General features: G+C 41.3%; 1 protein-coding gene across 1 annotated transcript in view; it reads left to right on the forward strand.

Moving 5' to 3' along the window:
• Positions 1-277: 277 nt before the first annotated feature.
• LOC129505244 (SRA stem-loop-interacting RNA-binding protein, mitochondrial-like) overlaps positions 278-17,826 on the forward strand; it is a 79,634-nt gene continuing 62,085 nt past the window's right edge. Inside the window, exon 1 of the mRNA XM_055318197.1 lies at positions 278-478. Coding sequence (XP_055174172.1) covers positions 278-478 — 201 coding nt within the window. The remainder of the gene's footprint in view (positions 479-17,826) is intronic.

Consider the following 17,826-nt stretch of genomic DNA (forward strand, 5'->3'; position numbering starts at 1 on the left):
CACTATCTCTGTCAATAAATACTTGTTGAGTGAATGAGTTTACTTGAGACCTTAGTAATTCCCTCTGTTCTGTTTTCCCCATAAGACCTTGCTTTCCCCTACATGGAGTCATTGTAAAGAACAAATAAGGGACTATACGTAAAGCACTTAGCAGGCTCCAACATTTATGAGAACTAAAGGCAACAGTCAAGTAAAAGGAGAACCCTCTCCACCAGCACCCATAGAACACTCCCTTCTACACTTAACCTTGGCTCTGTCCTGTATCATATGGGGCCTCATGGACATGTGTGTGGACATCCCGCACAGCAAAGCTCATCCAATCTTGCCCCCAACCAAGGCAACAGTCATGCTCAGGAAGCAGGACTTTCGGGAGGGGTCCATGCAAGCCCCAGATGGAGGTTTGGGGGCCATTGGGGCAAGCTATTCTTGCATTGGGTACTTGGAATATGGGAGGATAGTGCAGGCTCTGGCTGGACAGGTACCTGGGCACCACCAACTCCTCATTGCCTGGTGATAAAGTATGCAGTATGCACATGGCCAGGGCAACGGCTCCCATTTCCCAGCTCTAAGAGCGGTGTTGCTCCCTAGAACTTGCCTGGTACATGCTATATGAGTGGTGACAGGAAGAGAGAGAGAGAGAGAGAGACTTCTGAACCTGCAAACCTGACTCCAATCAGATTGAATAGATCAACAGATGCAAAGTAAAAAGATATGGATAGGGAGGAGTTGAGTCTGTTTTGGTGAGATAGAAAAGTGAGACTCAGAAAGACAAATCAATTTGGCCACGGCTCACCCAAGTATCAGTGAGATGGCAAACATAAGAAGGCCCCAGAGGAAGGACAGAATTTGACATGGGATCAGGAAAACATCAGAAGTCAATGGTAGCCACTCAGCCAGCCCTCTTTTCCACTTGGGATATTAGACTAAAGCCAACTTCCCTTCACATGACGGCATTATCCCCTACATAAATTGTCCTCTCTGATTTTTCCAATTCAATCTTTGTGTCTCTTGTCTGTTTTTATATATTAACAAAACTTGAGTTGTTTTTTTTTAAATAAAAAAGCAGAAACCTTTGCAGACACCTATTATCTTGTATAGTTTTATTCACTCATTCTTTTCTTTGAATAATATCAAGTGTAATGTCAGATGCCAGGAATACAAAATTGAGTAAGATATAATCCCTTGTCCTTGAGGTTCATAGAGTTAAATAAGAGAGCTGGATATGTGAACAAATAATTATAGTACAATCTGATAAGTGCTGGTTATAGGTAGGAAAAACTGCTGTGGAGCACAGAGGAGGTTAAAAAACTAAGAGTATAGTTTAATGAAGGTCTAAAAACAAACAAGAGAATATTGCCAGAAATACAACTTTCCCGGTGCATAAATGCAAGGGTTTCTCAAGCAATCTTCCTAACTCATATAGATCTCCTGCTGGGACTGTTTGGGATCAGCCTGTAGAAGAAAAAGAAGAATTAACCAAGACAAGGGAAAGGTATTCCAAATCCATGGTGACTAAGAAAGAGGAATGAAAGAAACTGAAATGGACTGCAAACAAAGGCGGGTGTGTGTTAGAGGGCACCATTTGTAACTAGAATGATGGAAAAGTATAATTTTAATTTTAATTAGCAATCTGAACTTTGTCCTTCATTCTGTGGGCACCTTCCCTGATTGTTAATGGCTATTCCAAATATCTTTTAAAAATCACAAGAATCATTTCTCTTTTAGTAAATGTTTAGTTCAGAGTCAGAAATTGCAAGGAATGCAGAATTCCTCCCATTAAACGTGGCTTTGTTCCCTTTTGTGCTTCCATGATGCAGTTTTGGCTCTTGATTATCACTACAGACAATTTAAATCAAGAAACACTACTGCCTCTTATGGCAACTCAAATAATCTTGAAGTGAAGTCAGACTGACCTACAGAAATCTTGCACGAGTAATACAATAGTGAAGAGAACATCATTTCTAATCATGCCATAGGTTTTTACTTAATTATTTTAATCCAGTGGGTTTTTTTTTCTTTTGAGGAAAAAATGGCATTTTTAAAACAAGGACCACCTAGAGGTTTATTTGAAAATTGTGACTTTACTTACAGAAAGAAATGTAATTTAATCACTTTTTCCCAGCTGTTCCCTTCATTGTGCAAAATAAGAAAAAAAAAAATCCCACCTGGGAGGGTTGGGTGGGGGTGGCGGTTGACCATAAGACTCAAAACCCAGCTTTCTCCTTCAACTTGGTCAAATTACTCAATCTCTTGAATGTTCTGTTTACAACTCTTTCTTATAAAATATGCTTCTAAATCCACAAGAGTGTGAAATGTCATACTAATGAATTTGACTCTTAGAGGGTTCTGCCTTTAAGTTTTCAGACAACTATAACCACACATGGAGTAGAAAGAAAGCTGGATGGGACTCCAGATATTTGTGAGGTAAACTGCTTATGAGACATGTTGCCCATCAGTTACCTGGAATATATCGTTTAGCTCTCAGTTTTCTCATTTCACTGTCTCTAAAAAATGGATCCCAGATTGAAATGCATTTAGGTATAAGGCAGGTAATGTAATGTAAGCATGTGACTGGGCTCACAGGTCAGACAGTGGTAATGGTGGGCAGCATGGTGGGTAGAAGATCATTTTCTCTCCCCCAAGGGCATTCAAAGCCAAAGTTAAAGAAAGAACAACAATCTGTAAGCCAGATGGATCCTGGAGGTTCCCTGTTTACAATCTTTGGGTTAGATAATATTCCCTCCCTCTCCAGTTCTCATAATTCTGTAGTCTTTGTTTCTTTGGCTTCAAGTCAAAGTCTCCCAGCATCTGAACTATCCCGATTGCAAATCGGGAGGCTTTGAAAACTTCATTAATTCTTTGCACCACCAGAGAGCCCTCCCATAAATTACTTATTTGGTTGCACTCTTTATGTATTACTCAATGATTGCAGCCTTTAAAGCTGTCTGACAACCTTATTTGTACTTGGAGAAATGAACAGAGCTTGTAATATGAATTATGAAGACATCAGAGACTACAAGTGTTAATCAATTTAAGAAAGTAGCACCAAATTTTAAGCAACTTCATCTGGAGAAAAAGGGTGTGTTTTAAGTCAGCTGTAAGCCACCCAAACTTAAAAATAACCAGTGACTGTGTATTCCTTTGCCGGAATGTATCTTCAAAATGGAGATAAATTCTTGGGGCCTGAAAATCAATTGCAGTGTGATGAAAGAGGGAAGTAGCAATTTCCCTGCTTCAATAAAACATCTCAAATTTGCCACATGTTAAAAGATACCCAGGTACAAACAGCAATGAGCTCACTAATCAGAATTCGGTTAAGATGAAGGAAAAGAAGAAAGCAACAAGAGAAAATTTTGAGAGAATTAAGTATGTTCTTGGTTAAGTGATTCATTGAGGTAGAGAAATCGCATTATCCATAACTGTCCACATGATTTAAACTCAGGGAAATAGAGCTAATTTCAGCTGGAATAAGTGAGCACATCTAGCAGAAAATAAAGTCAAAGAATGTTTAATCTAACCTATGCAAATGGCAGCAAAATAGATTCTCCAAAGCAGCATTAAAAGAATAGATCTTATACCATTTTAATCTTCCATTGACGGAGCACAATACTGGGCACAATGAAAATACTCCACAAATTACTGGGGGGGGGGTCGTTGTTTTGTTTTAGATTTTATTTATTTATTTATTTATATTTATTTATTTATTTATGAGGGACAGAGAGAAAGAGAGAGGCAGAGACACAGGCAGAGGGAGAAGCAGGCTCCATCCAAGGAGCCCGACATGGGACTCGATCCGGAGTCTCCAGGATCACACCCTGGGCTGAAGGCAGCGCTAAACCGCTGAGCCACCTGGGCGGCCCTCCACAAATTACTGTTGATTGCCTGACATCATGTGAAACATTTATAATAAACTGAATGTTGTGTTTAAGAATTTTTATCTAGAATAATCAGCCATTTCTAATTTTTACAGGTTCAAAATGGTTCTCCCGTCACCAAACAGCTGGCATTAGGACTTTTATGTTGTGCTGAGTAACCACCAAGGCCTGTGAATGCTAGTCTCCTTCTCTGATCAATCCATCAATAAAGAGTTAATTAATGGCCTTTTTCATGCCAAACCCTGAGATAGATTTCTTAATAGCAGTGAGCAGAATTTTTGTAAATAAATTAACTCAAAATGGCAAAGTAGTTACAATAAATTGAAGCATGTTTTATGGGTCTTGAAACATAATTATACTAACTTGGAAAGCTCATATTTGTTATATATATAAAAAGGCAATAAACCCAAATTAGCTATGTACCTCAGTCATGATTATCATTTAATATATTTGCAATTAAGAAGGATGCTTAGATCAGTCACAAGAAAAGCAAAAACTAAACTGAAACAGAAAGTGGTTTGTTTTAATCACAGCTGTTGAAACAGTATATGGAAAATGTGGGAATTACTCTATCCTTCAAGGCTGAAGGTAATTTTTTGTATTAAATAATAGCAAGCTACCTACTCCATGCTAGAGGATGAGACAATATGCTGAGGTCATCTAAAACAATGTCTTAAAAATAGAAGGCTGTGTGTATGTTTGTGTTGGGGGTGTATATATGCCTTATTTTATTTTATTCTGCTTTGTTTCTGTTTGTTTTAATTTTTAAACACAAGCAGGAATACAACACAAATTTAAATACAAGTTTTGTAGGATGCTAAACATCTGCTTGAAAAATGGGAGATTTTATTTTTAATAATACCCTTGATTACATGGATATTTAGTCTCCTACAAATACAAAGACACACACACACACACATCCCTTTAGTTTTCTCATCTTTATTCAGCATACCACCCCAGGAAGTTCCTAGTGAAAGACTGGGTGACAAACAAGGGAACTGAAATCTCAAGAGGATGAGCACATGAATTTTTATTCTGTAAGAGTTTAAGCATGCAATGAGTTGATGGGTGAGTGGCAATTCCATCCCTACCACCAGCTACCCCACTCCTGATCTGAATGCCCTGTCTTTCCTAAGATTCTTTCTAAATCTGGGCCGAAAAGTCAGCGCCAAAGGGAAACTGCCTCTGCGAGCTCCCCTGGGAGGTTTTCAGTAAGAAGCATTGGGATTCACCATGTATAGAGTCCCCATATTAAAGCTACAATATTTTGAATCTGAATTTGAATTAGCCATGTATTTTTATTCCATAACGAATATCTATTAGGTAACTTATCATGTGCCAGGCACATTTTAGACACTGAGCAGACTGTCAAGTAAAAAAAAAAAAATTGGATTTATTCTTAAAGCAGACTTTAAGAATTATTGCAAGGAGGGGAAGGAATTATTGTCACAGGAAGAACACTGTGCCCATAAGAGCTGTAAGCACCCCCAAGGGTTAGGAAAAAGAGTTATGTGTTGATTTTTTTTTAATAGGAAGGAGCAAAAAAGCTGAAGAAGTGGGCATGGGGGAGTGGGATGGAAGAGTGGCCTGATCAGTGAAGTAGATCAGAGGACATTTCACCCTGTGGCCAACTGCTTCGTATGTGTCTGCTGGCTCATGCTGATGGTAGGCTGAAGGTGGCCTGTGACATAGAGAGGAGGATACTAACCAAAGTTTGGTTAACGAGCAGTTTATTCCATCTGATCAGTGGAGACAAGCAGTACAGTTAATCACTTGAGAGTAAAAAAATGGGAATTTGGAGAGTCTGTGTCTGGCCTTGTTATACAGAAGTAAGAGGGCATCCATGAATCTTATTTAAGTCATTTGGGAAATGATGGTTCTTAGCAAGTAAGCCATTTCTCAGAATAAAAAAGGTTGGGGGATTTCTTAGCCTTTACTGTTTTCCAGCATCACAGGAATCAGACAAAGTTCAACATTGTTAGGACATAGCAACAAAAGAGACAAAGTGGGTTTCCACACTCAAGGACCTGACATTCCACAGGAAGAGATGAACAGGAACCCCTAGGCCTGTCCATTACATGGTGTTTCTGATCCTGTTAAACCTAGGATTACATGAGAAGGATATGACAATAGGGGCTAGGGGCTGAAGAGGAGGCTTCTGTGACCAAGAAGATGAGAAAAAGTCTCTTGGAGGAAGTGCCATTTGAGTTGAGAAATGAATAGTGCCAAAGAGTCATGGCAAGCTAGACCATCCTGATGAGGCAGAGAGCAGCAATGAGATTGGAGACTGGAATGCAATCGGAGCAGGTGGGGCCTTGCAACAGGAGCCTGGATTCTGGTTGCTTGGCAGAGAATGGACAGAGACAAAGTGAAGACAAGTAGGCAAGTTAGGAAGGGCTCAGGAATTCAACTGAGACATAATGATGGTCCAGACAGGGGTTTTTGTATTGGGATGGTGAAAAGGAACTCAGGACAAGCTTTGAAAATAGAACTGACAATATTTGCTAACGAAATTCAGATGAGGCACAAGGAAATAACAACAAACTCTCACGTAGAACCTACAGTGCACTGGGCACTATTCTGAATGCTTTGTGTATACTAACGTTTAATCTTTTCCAAAAAAATGTGAAGAGTTAGATATAACACTGTCGCCATTTTAGAAATAAGGAAACAGACACAGAAAGATTAAGTAACTTAAACAAAGTCACAGAATTAATAAGCAGCAGAGCTGGGATTTGAACCCTGGTGGGCTCCAGTACAGAGACCAACATGCGTGTTCCTATGATACCGACCATTGGGTGAAGGGTCCTGCTACGAGATAAATAAGGCTTGGTGGGAAGTGGATTTGAGGGGAGATTAATGGCTTGTTAGAGGCCATATTAATTTTGCAATGCCTATTAGACCACCAACTGATGGCACTGAAAATGTAATTGCATATATGTTGGGAGCTCAGAGAAATTTCCAATTTGAGGCTATAATTTTCATCACCTTCAGTATGGATAGCATTTCTTGGTGGGATCACCTGGAGAGACAGAGAGAAAAGCAGAAGAGAAGCTCTGCACCCTGGGCACAGTAACACTGCTAGCCTGTAGCCTTTCTTCCAGGTTTTCTTGCTTTCAGCGTGGGTGTCTGTTCTGATGCCTGCTTCTCATACTGTAGCAGCTTGAAAAGAAACTGAGAAGTTAAAAAGCTAAAAAGTCAATTTGCCTTCATTCAGGGCAGACTATCTCTTCGTATCTCTTTGTATAAAATCTCATACTCACTCACTGTGAGAATGACTGCCTTCTCAACCCTGAGAAAGCATTTTGCTACCATGCCGGCTACTTACTGGTCCTCCAGTCTTAGACTGTTTGAAATCCAAAACACTACTTTGCAATTCACTAAATGCTTTCTTATCTGCATTTCATTCGACCTTCATACTCACCCCAGGAGGTAAGCAATGTGCTGATGATAGTAGCTCTTTATGGATGAAAGTCTAGTGCTCAAAGACGCAAAATAACTTGCTGAAGGCTACACTGTCTAGTAGCGCAGCTGGAATTCCAAGCCACCTGTTGCCCTACTCAATCCCGTGCCCTTTCTGCAAAACCAGACCTGCTCAGTGCACCTAGTGAGCTTCATTATAACATCTGTAGCTCTATTCATTTTGTCAAAAGAAAAAGGGAGAAATGCAAACACTGAACTTTATCTCTCCTACTAGCCAGAATGTCTTAGGATTGATAGTGTTGAATCCCAAGACATCATGGATTATAGATAAGAGCCCATAAAAGGAGCTGGACAGGAACTGGGCAGAAATCCAATGCTTGCAGAGGGAGAGCTGCCCCGTGGGGCTTCATTACTTTGTTAAACATGAATTCTCAAAGCATGGAACACACCTCTGCGCATACGTAAATACAAAACTACACTTAAAAGTCAACTAAAAATAAACTATGGATTGTTTCCCAACGAATTTTATATTTGCAGTATTACAAATAATTGAGAGTTGGTATTCAAATAAAAGCAGTGGGTAAAAAATAGCAATATATAAAGCATAAACTCTATGTTCTGTGTCCTAGTAGAGGGGCAGGGAACTATAGTGGAGGTCTTAAACAAACTATGGCAAATATAAGTTGGTTTTTCAGTACCTTGTGCCAGCTGTTCGACCATTTAACCGGGGACTCTTCTGGGTCATTTTTCACCTGTCAAGCTGCCCAGGGAGGTGTCTCTCTCTTGCTCCTCCTCTTTCAAATGCCAGCTGATTCAATCAGTAAAGGGTGCATTCATCTTCCTGCCTTGAGACACTGCTGCACAGCAGGTTTACCTAAATTGCCAGTTAGACCATCTCAAATCACTGGCAGCCCCCACCTCCACCACCACATCTGCCTGTTCCAGCGCCTTCAGCAGGAACACATGTGTGACAGGCTCCCATAGCAACAAGTGACCTTTGCTGCTGTAGCTCCGAACCTTCTGGCAGACACCGGTCAGGAAAAGGAAAGTCAAGCAATGGCAAGCAGCTGGAAGGGTAAGAGCATCCTGAACACCTGCACCGCTGTCACTGGAAACTCCCTGCAGCCTTGGAGGCCAGAAGTTCTGTGCCAAGGGAAAACTTGTCCTAACACGGTTTGGGCTTTGGCTAGGAAGGGTGCCTAATCTCTCTCTCTCCAGGCACTGAAGTCAAAGACAAGTTCAGCAGATGCGCTTTCATTGAAGTGGTGTCATTCTCTGATCTCAGAACCAGGACCAAAATCCTGCTGAATTCTCAGCAGATATGCCAAGGGAACTGTACGTTTAATGAGTGGCTACTGTTTCCTGGAAAAGTCAAGCAGCATCCTATGACATGCTTAAAAAACACAAAGCAGTGAGAACAGCTATGAAAAGATGGAAGAAAGGAAAGAACCAATGAGCCAACACAAGAAGAGAGTGTGCTTCGCCTGAAAATGTAAACTGTGGAGACCTCATGCCCTCCAGGGCTTTTCTTCTGTCCGGATTTGTAGAGCAGATGAAGATGTTGTGGGGAGGTCTCTCCTTTCTTCTGCCCGCTTTTGGTTCTGAAATTAACTTTATTGTTCAAGGGATAGTTAACCTGTGTGGGCTTCTGAAATGGTGCTGCTGAGCCAAAATGCCTCACGACCTCTTCCACATCAGCACACTTAGAACAAACCATAGTACTCGTAAGGCCCAGCAGGGGAAATGAGTGAGGCTGGTCGAGGGCATCCCTCTGGCCGGGTCCGGGGCCACCTCTGGAAAGTGGTATCAAAGCACACATCAGTTGGAAGCATTGAGTTAGATCAGAAAGAGCCTGATTTTTTTTTTTATGGCAGGTATTGCTTTTACAATATTATCAGTGTGCCTCTTTTACATGTAGATTCTGGGATCCAACATTTCCACTCCAGATCTACTGAATCCAAATTTCCAAGGGTTAGGGAAGCCCCAGGGAATGTGAATGTAAGTGAGCTGCTCATATCATTCTCATGTACCTTTAGCTTGCAGAGCTGTGTTTTGGTGCCTCTGTTGTTACCACCCTTCCCCCTTCTCCTGGCATTATTATCTTCCCTCTCCTTTATCCACCTGCTAGAGAGGAGTGCTTCTTCCTCTGGGGAGCTGGTATTTATCGAGTCAGGGTAATAGAAAAAAGAGGCAACAGAAAAGACTCAGCCTAATAAAATGTAGGATTTGGGTACCGAGAGGCTGTCCACGTGTTTGAACTGGACCAGGAAAGACTATTCTTCACCTCCCCCTTTGATACACCAGACCGGAGGATCTTGCACATCTGAAGCCCCTCCCCCAGTCCTCTCCCATCTCCTTCTATTAACCAACTGCTTCACCAGAGTGTTAGAGAAAGAAATGATGAAACCCTGGCATGGGGATGGGGGGAAGAGAAAGAGGTAAGGCACTTCTTCCCATTTAGCTGACACATGGAAAGAAGAGGAAGGGAGATTGTTTGCTGGTAATCTAAATGAAAAAGCAAAAGAAAAGGTTTTGCTCCTTCCTTTGGACTCTGTGTCTGCTTTATCACCTAATAGTTGGGTTTATTTAGAGGCAAATGGACTTTCAGGTGCCCCTGCCCTTTCAGATATTATAGACGTAGCTGCATGGGGGCCACTGTTAATTTAGGTGAACAACCTCAGGTACTTCCCAACTCTCTGGCCATTAGCATCCTGGTTTATAAAAGGCAAGGACTGGACCGAATGATATTCAAATCAGTACAGTCTAGCACATAAATGCTAAGAGGGGCCGCAAGAGGGAATTGGAAAGGAGAATGATAAAGACAGTAACCGCCACCCTACTTTGGATGGCCGCTGGGGTGGGGGGAAAGGTGACTCAGCCTGGGAGCAGAGGAGGAGGAGAAATCAGAAATGGGGGATCATGCACTCCAGGCAGGGGTGATACTTGCCAGAAGGTGACTCAGGCAGGCCCTGCAAGTATTTCAGCAGCTGGGTGCAGGCGAAGGAAGAAATACAAGATGGTGCTGGGGGGCTGAGGGGCTGGGGGGACAGCTGGGGCCTGAGCATCTCCGCACGGGGCGCTCGGCCAGCAGCTGCTTTGTGCCACCTGCCACTCGGGCACCGGCCTGCGGCATCTGCTGTTCGCCGTCAGTACCCGAGGAGCGCGGAGGCCGCTGCGTGCCCAGGGCGCCCGGGAGTCTGCTCCCGAGTCCAAGCTAGGAGGTGACTTTGGATGCATAGACGATGCCTCAGGAGCCAGGCTACCGAAGTCTCTCTCCTGCAGGTGCATATGAACAACAGGCTGCTTGTCTCATTGTTCTGCTGCCACATCTTGGGTTTTGCCTTAAACACCTCGGCTCCCGTTACAGTTCTCTTTAACCAAACTGCACCCAGCACCGCTTGTGATTAACTGCCTTTTAAACAATCTTCCCAGCAAGGAAGATCGTCATGAGTGATTTTTTAAAAAGATTTTATTTATTTACTCCTGAGAGACACACAAAGAGAGGCAGAGACCCAGGCAGAGGGAGAAGCAGGCTCCCTGCTAGGAGCGCGATGGGGAACTCGAACCCAGGATCCCGGGATCACTCCCTGAGTCCAAGGCAGACAGACGCTCAACCACTGAGCCACCCAGGCGTCCCAATCATAAGTGATTCTTAACCTCCATAGAATTTTCTTGGTGTTAAGGGTTACCTGACCTGCTGTGTTTGGGGAACTTCTACTGACATAGCAGGGTCAGGAGCACCTCTGATGCTGTCGTTTATAGACCAGCGAGTGTACCTTGGTGCCATTAGCGCCATAAAATAGTCTCTCTGTAAAGGATGCCACTTCTCGTTTTGGCCCTTGCCCAGACGGCAAGCCCACCTAGGAAAGGCGGCTTGACTTTCCAGGCATCTAAGCACTTGTTATTAGATTTCGTTTTAAAAACTGAAAATAAAGATTTCATTTTTAAGATTATAAGTAAAGTTTTCATTTTCAATGCACTCCAAAGTTGTTTACTAATGATATGCTGCAGTTCTTAAACAGAGATAAGCACTTCAGGGGTGCCTGGGTGGCACAGTCAATTGGCTCTTTGGTTTCGGCTCAGGTTGTTGTGATCTGTCCCGGTCTTGAGATCGAGGTCATGAGATCAAGCACCAAATTAAGCTCCGGGCTCAGTAGGAATCTGCTTGAGACTCTTGTCTCCCTCTCCTTTGCCCCTCCCCTGCCTTAAATAAATAAATAAATAAATAAATAAATAAATAAATAAATAAATATTTTAAAAAAATAAATAAAGCTTTTCGTGAGTTGTTTTTGTTTTTGTTTTTGTTTTTGTTTTTAATAACATGCTTTGGCTAGACTACCATAATAGTTTGGCTACATAATTCTTGCCTAAGCTGGGCTTTGGAACCGTTAATACTCAATTTTTCAGATAATGGAATTTTTCAATGCTTTATACCTCCTATGCCCCAAAGTTAGGGAATATGCCTCATCCTCTTCCTCTGGGTTCATGCTATCCCTTTAGAACATGTAAAATGAAACCAAACATAGGCATTGCTTTTCCTCAAAACATTTTGTTGCACAAAATAAGGTCTTATGGGAATAAGAATGATAGTTTTGGGGATCCCTGGGTGGCTCAGCGGTTTAGCACCTGCCTTTGGTCCAGGAAGTGATCCTGGAGTTCTAGGATCGAGTCCCACGTCGGGCCCCCGGCATGGAACCTGCTTCTCCCTCTTCCTGTGTCTCTGCCTCTCTCTCTCTCTCTATGTCTATCATGAATAAATAAATAAAAAATCTTTAAATTTTTTTTAAAAAAGAACAATAATTTTGTAATAATTTCATTAGACATATACATAGAAGTTCTCATCTAAGTCATACAGGAATTCACTTACACATCCTTTTTATGACATTAACTCAATGGCAATTTTGAATCCACTCACCATGGATGTTCTCATGGTTGAAGTGAAAGCCATTCAGTGGACCCGGTGAGGAGAATAATAAGTAACAGCTGTGTCTGGGCGGGTGTAGGGGTTATTATGCCTGGGTCAAAGGGATGAGAACCGATTCTGCTGGTCATGTGTCTGGTCTGTCCCCTTTGCCTGGGTTGCCTTTATTATTTGGCTCAATCCTGCTTCAAAGAGTTCCTCCTCCTATGTGTTTGCCCAATAATATGAAGCAACATCCTGTCCACCCCTTGTAAGGTGCATGGCACTGCTCTGCACTTTCCAAGATGTCTAAGAAAAAGTAATCTTCTAAAAACTACAATAACCAATCCTCTGGAAAACTGAGTTGGGCTGCTTTCTTGTAAAATGCTATTATCTTGATTACCAGGATACCAAGGAATTTCTTTTTGCATTCAAAATTTGTGATTAAAAATCTGCATATTTACTTCTTTTCTTAAGGTGGATTTGATGAATAAAATTGTAAGACATTTAAAGTGTACAATGTGATGATTCGATATATGTATACAATGTGAAAGGATGCACCCCACCATCGAGGTTAATGAATGCATCCATCATTTCACATCTTTACATCTCCCACCTTTTTTTTTAAATTTTATTTATTTATTCATGAGAGACATGGGGGTGGGGGGAGAGAGAGAGAGAGAGAGAGGCAGAGACACAGGCAGAGTAGAAGCAGACTCCATGCAGGGAGCCTGATGTGGGACTCAATCCCAGGACCCCAGGATCACATCCTGGGCCAAAGGCAGGTGCTAAACCACTGAGCCACCCAGGGATTCCCACACACACACATTTTTTTGGTAATAACATCTAAGTTCTACTCTCTAGCAAATTTCAATTATACAGTGCAGTGTTATTAGTAATAGTAATCATCATGTTACTTACTAGATCCACAGACTTTATCCATCTTATAACCAAAAGCCTGTACCCTTTACCAAACTCACCCTATTTCCAACACCTCCTAGCCTCCCACAACTACTTTTGTACTCTGTTTCTACAAGTTTGACCTTTTTTTTAGATTCCGTAAGTGATAGCATGTAGTATTTGACTTTCTCTACCTGGCTTGTTTCACTTAGTATAGTGCTCTTCAAGTTCGTCCATCATGTTGCAAATGACAGGATTTCCTTTTTCTTAAAGGCTGCATAATATTCTATTGTATATAATGTATGTACACCCCACATTTTCTTGATCTATTCATTTGCTAATAGACACGTATGTTGTTTCCATACCTTGGCCATTATAAATAATGCTGCAATGAGCATGGGAGTACAGAAACATCTCTTTAAGATGATGGTTTCACTTCCTTCAGATATGTATGCAAAAATGAGATTGCTGGATTATACGGTAGTTCTATGTTTAATTTCTTAAGAAACCTCCATACTGTTTTCCACAGTGGCTGCACCAATTTGCATTCTCACCAAGAGTGCACAAGGGTTCCCTTTTTTTACATCCTCACCAGCAAATCACATTTTGTCCATTATTAAATTCACTGGAAATGAGAGCTTTTGCGAAGAAAATGAGATTTGTCTGTATCTAAAGGATAAAGGCTAGAAGGGCTTGCAAAACTAAAATGTGGCCAGCAGCCGGAGCAAAGCAGAGTGGCAGGACCGACTGGCTCCGCCCTCTTTAGTAGACTCTGCCCCTTGCTTTCCTTCATATCCTTATTTCTTCCTCTCCTGCCTTTTCTCCTTTCCCGGGCTTTCTCAGTAAAAGTCATCATCTTCACCACCATCACTGACAACCATAAATACATATTTAACAAAATAGCAACACATAGCAAGTCTCCTCTGGTAGAGAAACAGGGCACATGAGTAAAATACACACAGTAATCCAGGGTAACATGAGACAATGAGTGGCACATGGGCATATTCATTTCCTAAAATCCAGATTTAAGTTAATATATCCACTTATAAGCATAACATTGAAGACTAGCCTATTTTTTTCATCAGGTTCTCCTTTCCCATTTTCCCATTTTCCTTCTCTCACTCACCTCTAAGTCTCCCAGCCTCTGCCCCCTTAACTTGCTGAAACATACTCAGTAAACACTCTTGGAACGTGTGTACAAATCTTACTGGTTTTGTAGCCTGTGGCCTGCGCTTGGTGCATACTGAATCCACTCACTTCAGCTTTGTGAGCAGACAAGAGCATGTCCAAAGTTAATTTAATTAGGGGATAGAGAATTGAAAGCATCCGAAACAATTTACTCAGCCTCTTCATGTATGCCTGAGTCATATATAATTTAAGTGTTTCTGGTCTGGAGTTAAAATATATTTAAGACTTTTAAGATCTTAAAAGTCAAGATTTTAAATGTGTGGCTTTGCCGAACATAGATCAAATTTATAGGCATCAGAGGCCTGCCTGCCATCAATTTAATGGGTGACAGAACAGCTAAAGCTGTTTTATCAATATCTGTTTGCTGCAAAGGAAAAATCTGTCTACTCAATTAGCACAGAGTCAGAAAATGAAAGCGATGCTCCTGATGCATTTGTTGGAGTTATTCCCCGCAATCTGGGCTTTGTTTAAATCAAATGGTGCAGTTGCCATCGATTTTAGCCCATTTTAAAATGCATGTGTTGTGATCAATCAAAACCATTTTTTAGGGTTATTTCAGAGAAGAAAATCGTTTTGAACATCAGAGAAATGTTTTTGTTTGCACGAGAAACACCACCCCAAACCCATACCATTTAAGAATCTACAGCTCTATAAAATGATATTTCCAACTAGGAAATTAATGACAATAAATATGTGCGTTCAGTAGCTCTTAGTTCTGAAATTTACCTTCTTTAATTCACTTAGAAGCCCTGTATGAAAAGGTTCTGGTGACTTACTTTGTTGAAATGTTCTGAAACTGCCTCCTTCTCTAAAACCACTTCATAGATTTAATAAGTAAAATGCACAAAAGTCACAGTCGATAACAATGGTCAGAATAGTTACTTGTGCTGGTAACTTGCTATTTGCTTCTTTTATAGAATACGTTGGCTTAAAAAAAAAAAAAAAACTTAGGGACGCCTGAGTGGTTCAGTGGTTGAACGGTTGAATGTCTGCCCTCAGCTCAGGTCATGATCCAGGAGTCTGGGGATGGAGTCCTGCATCAGGCTCTCAGCCGGGAGCCTGCTTCTCCTTCTGCCTATGTCTCTGACTCTCTGTGTGTCTCTCATGAGTAAATAAATTCAAAGAATAATAATATTTTAAAATATTATATGATTCCACTTATGTGAAGTACTTAGAGTGGTCAAATTCATAGAGACAGAAAACAAAATCGTGGTTACCAGGGGCTGGGCAAAAGGATCAATGAGGAGGTGTTATTTTATGAGTATAGAGTTTCAACTTAAGATGATAAAAAGTTCCAGAGATGAATGGTTGGTGATCGTTGTACAACAATGTGAATGTACTTAATACCCCACAACTGGGCACTTAAAAATGGTTAAAATGATAAATCTTAGGTTATGTATTTTTACCTTAATAACAAATAAAACTTAAAAATGAATATTTTAGCTATCTTCTTCTCAAAGCAATAATAAGTAATTCTTGTGAAAGAAAGTTGAGTCAGGTATACCTTAAGCCAAAGATGGTAATTGGATTTCAAAAGTACAAATCTTCCCTTTCTTTATTTAATAGGGCCTATCTTTTTATAGTTAGGTCAACTTTCACGGTTTTTAAACAAAATTACAAACACATCAGTGGCAAATCTTCAAGTTATTTTTGAAAGATAGTACAAGATGTGCTTCCTGAGGGATTTATTTGACCTCTCTTTCTGCTCTATTGTCTTACTTGTAAAGATACACCTTGAACCAAACACCAGACCAGCCCATGCGTAAGAAAGGTAGAGATTTAGTTGCAGAATGGAAAAGATTATAAGGAGAGCTCATAAAGGAGACAGGAGAGCACTTATCAATACCTGAAATTATATTGTCCCTTTGTTTGTTTTCTCTCTCCTTCACTCCTCCACATACACAAACAAGAATTTGACCTCTGTGGATCCTGGAGCCTACAGAGTTCCCTGCTATCTCCAAGCACCTTACATGGTGTCTGGCACAGAAAGCATGAAGAATTCCCTATACTCCCTCACCTTCCCCTTCTACACAAAAATTTTCCTATTATTAACATCTTGTTAATGAGTTTGTGTGATCCATTTGTTATAATTGATAAGCCAATATAATACATTATTATTAACTAAAGTTCATACTTTACATTAGGATTTACTCTTTGTGTTGTACATTCTATGGATATTCACAGGGGACATTTGAACAAAGCTCTCTCAATGACTAATAAAACAAGCATGCAAGTATTAGTATGTATATAGAAGAATGGAATAAACGTTAAAAACTTGGTTTAATTGTTGTGTGTAGAACAGTACACCCAACAACTGCAGGAACATATTTTTAGATGTACTTGAAATATTTACAAAAATTGACCACACATTAGGCTACAAAACAATTTTCAACAACTTTCTAAGGATTGTTTTTTCAGAGTACACTTTTCTGGCCACAGTACAGTTAGCAATAAATCAATATCAAAAAAATTATAAAAATCCCATATACTTGGAAATTAAAAAAAACTTATAAATAACTCATGGACCAAAGGGAAAATAAAAATGAAAATTAGAAAAGATTTGAACCAAAAGGTGAAAAAGAAACACAGTGCCCTACACTTCACTGCTTCCTACTATCTCCATTATTGTCATCTCTGTACAAGAGCTGAAATAAGAAGGCAAACTTTGCCTTTGTTCAGCCTCTGCTGAGCATGTGCACACTAGGTGACTCCCATTTTCCACTGCTCTGTACATATCTATTAATGACCACAAAAGTGCCACGAGTGTTGATTTTGAAACTACAAATAAATTTTAGGTGAATTTGCAACATGGAATCCATGAATAATGAGAATCAATTGTACTAGAAAAGATCTTAAAAATCAATGAGCTGGGGTGTCTGGGTGATTCAGCTGGTTAAGTGTCTGCCTTTGGCTCAGGTTGGGATCCCAGAGTCCCAAGATGGAGTCCCACATAAGGCTCCCTGTTCAGCAGAGAGTTTGCTTCTCCTTCTCCCCCAGCCCCTCCCCTCTGCTCATGCTCTCTCGTGCACTGTCTCTCTCTCTCAAATATATAAATAAAATATTTTTTAAAAAATCAATGAGCAGGGGGGAGGGGCAAGATGGCGGAAGAGCAGGGTCCCCAAATCACCTGTCCCCACCAAATTACCTAGATAACCTTCAAACCATCCTGAAAATTTACGAATTCGGCCTGAGATGTAAAGAGAGACCAGCTGGAATGCTACAGTGAGAAGAGTCCGCGCTTCTATCAAGGTAGGAAGACGGGGAAAAAGAAATAAAGAAACAAAAGGCCTCCGAGGGGGAGGGGCCCCGCGAGGAGCCGGGCTGAGGCCGGGGCGAGTGTCCCCAGGACAGGAGAGCCCCGTCCCGGAGGAGCAGGAGCTGCACCAACCTTCCCGGCGGGCGAAAGGGGCTCGCAGGGAGTTGGAGCAGGACCCAGGAGGGCGGGGATGCCCTCGGGCTCCCTGGGACACTAACAGACACCTGCGCCCCGGGAGAGTGCGCCGAGCTCCCTAAGGGCTGCAGCGCGCACGGCGGGACCCA

This window comes from Nyctereutes procyonoides, unplaced genomic scaffold, assembly GCF_905146905.1.
Source record: "Nyctereutes procyonoides isolate TBG_1078 unplaced genomic scaffold, NYPRO_anot_genome, whole genome shotgun sequence".
In the NCBI taxonomy this organism is placed as follows: domain Eukaryota; kingdom Metazoa; phylum Chordata; class Mammalia; order Carnivora; family Canidae; genus Nyctereutes; species Nyctereutes procyonoides.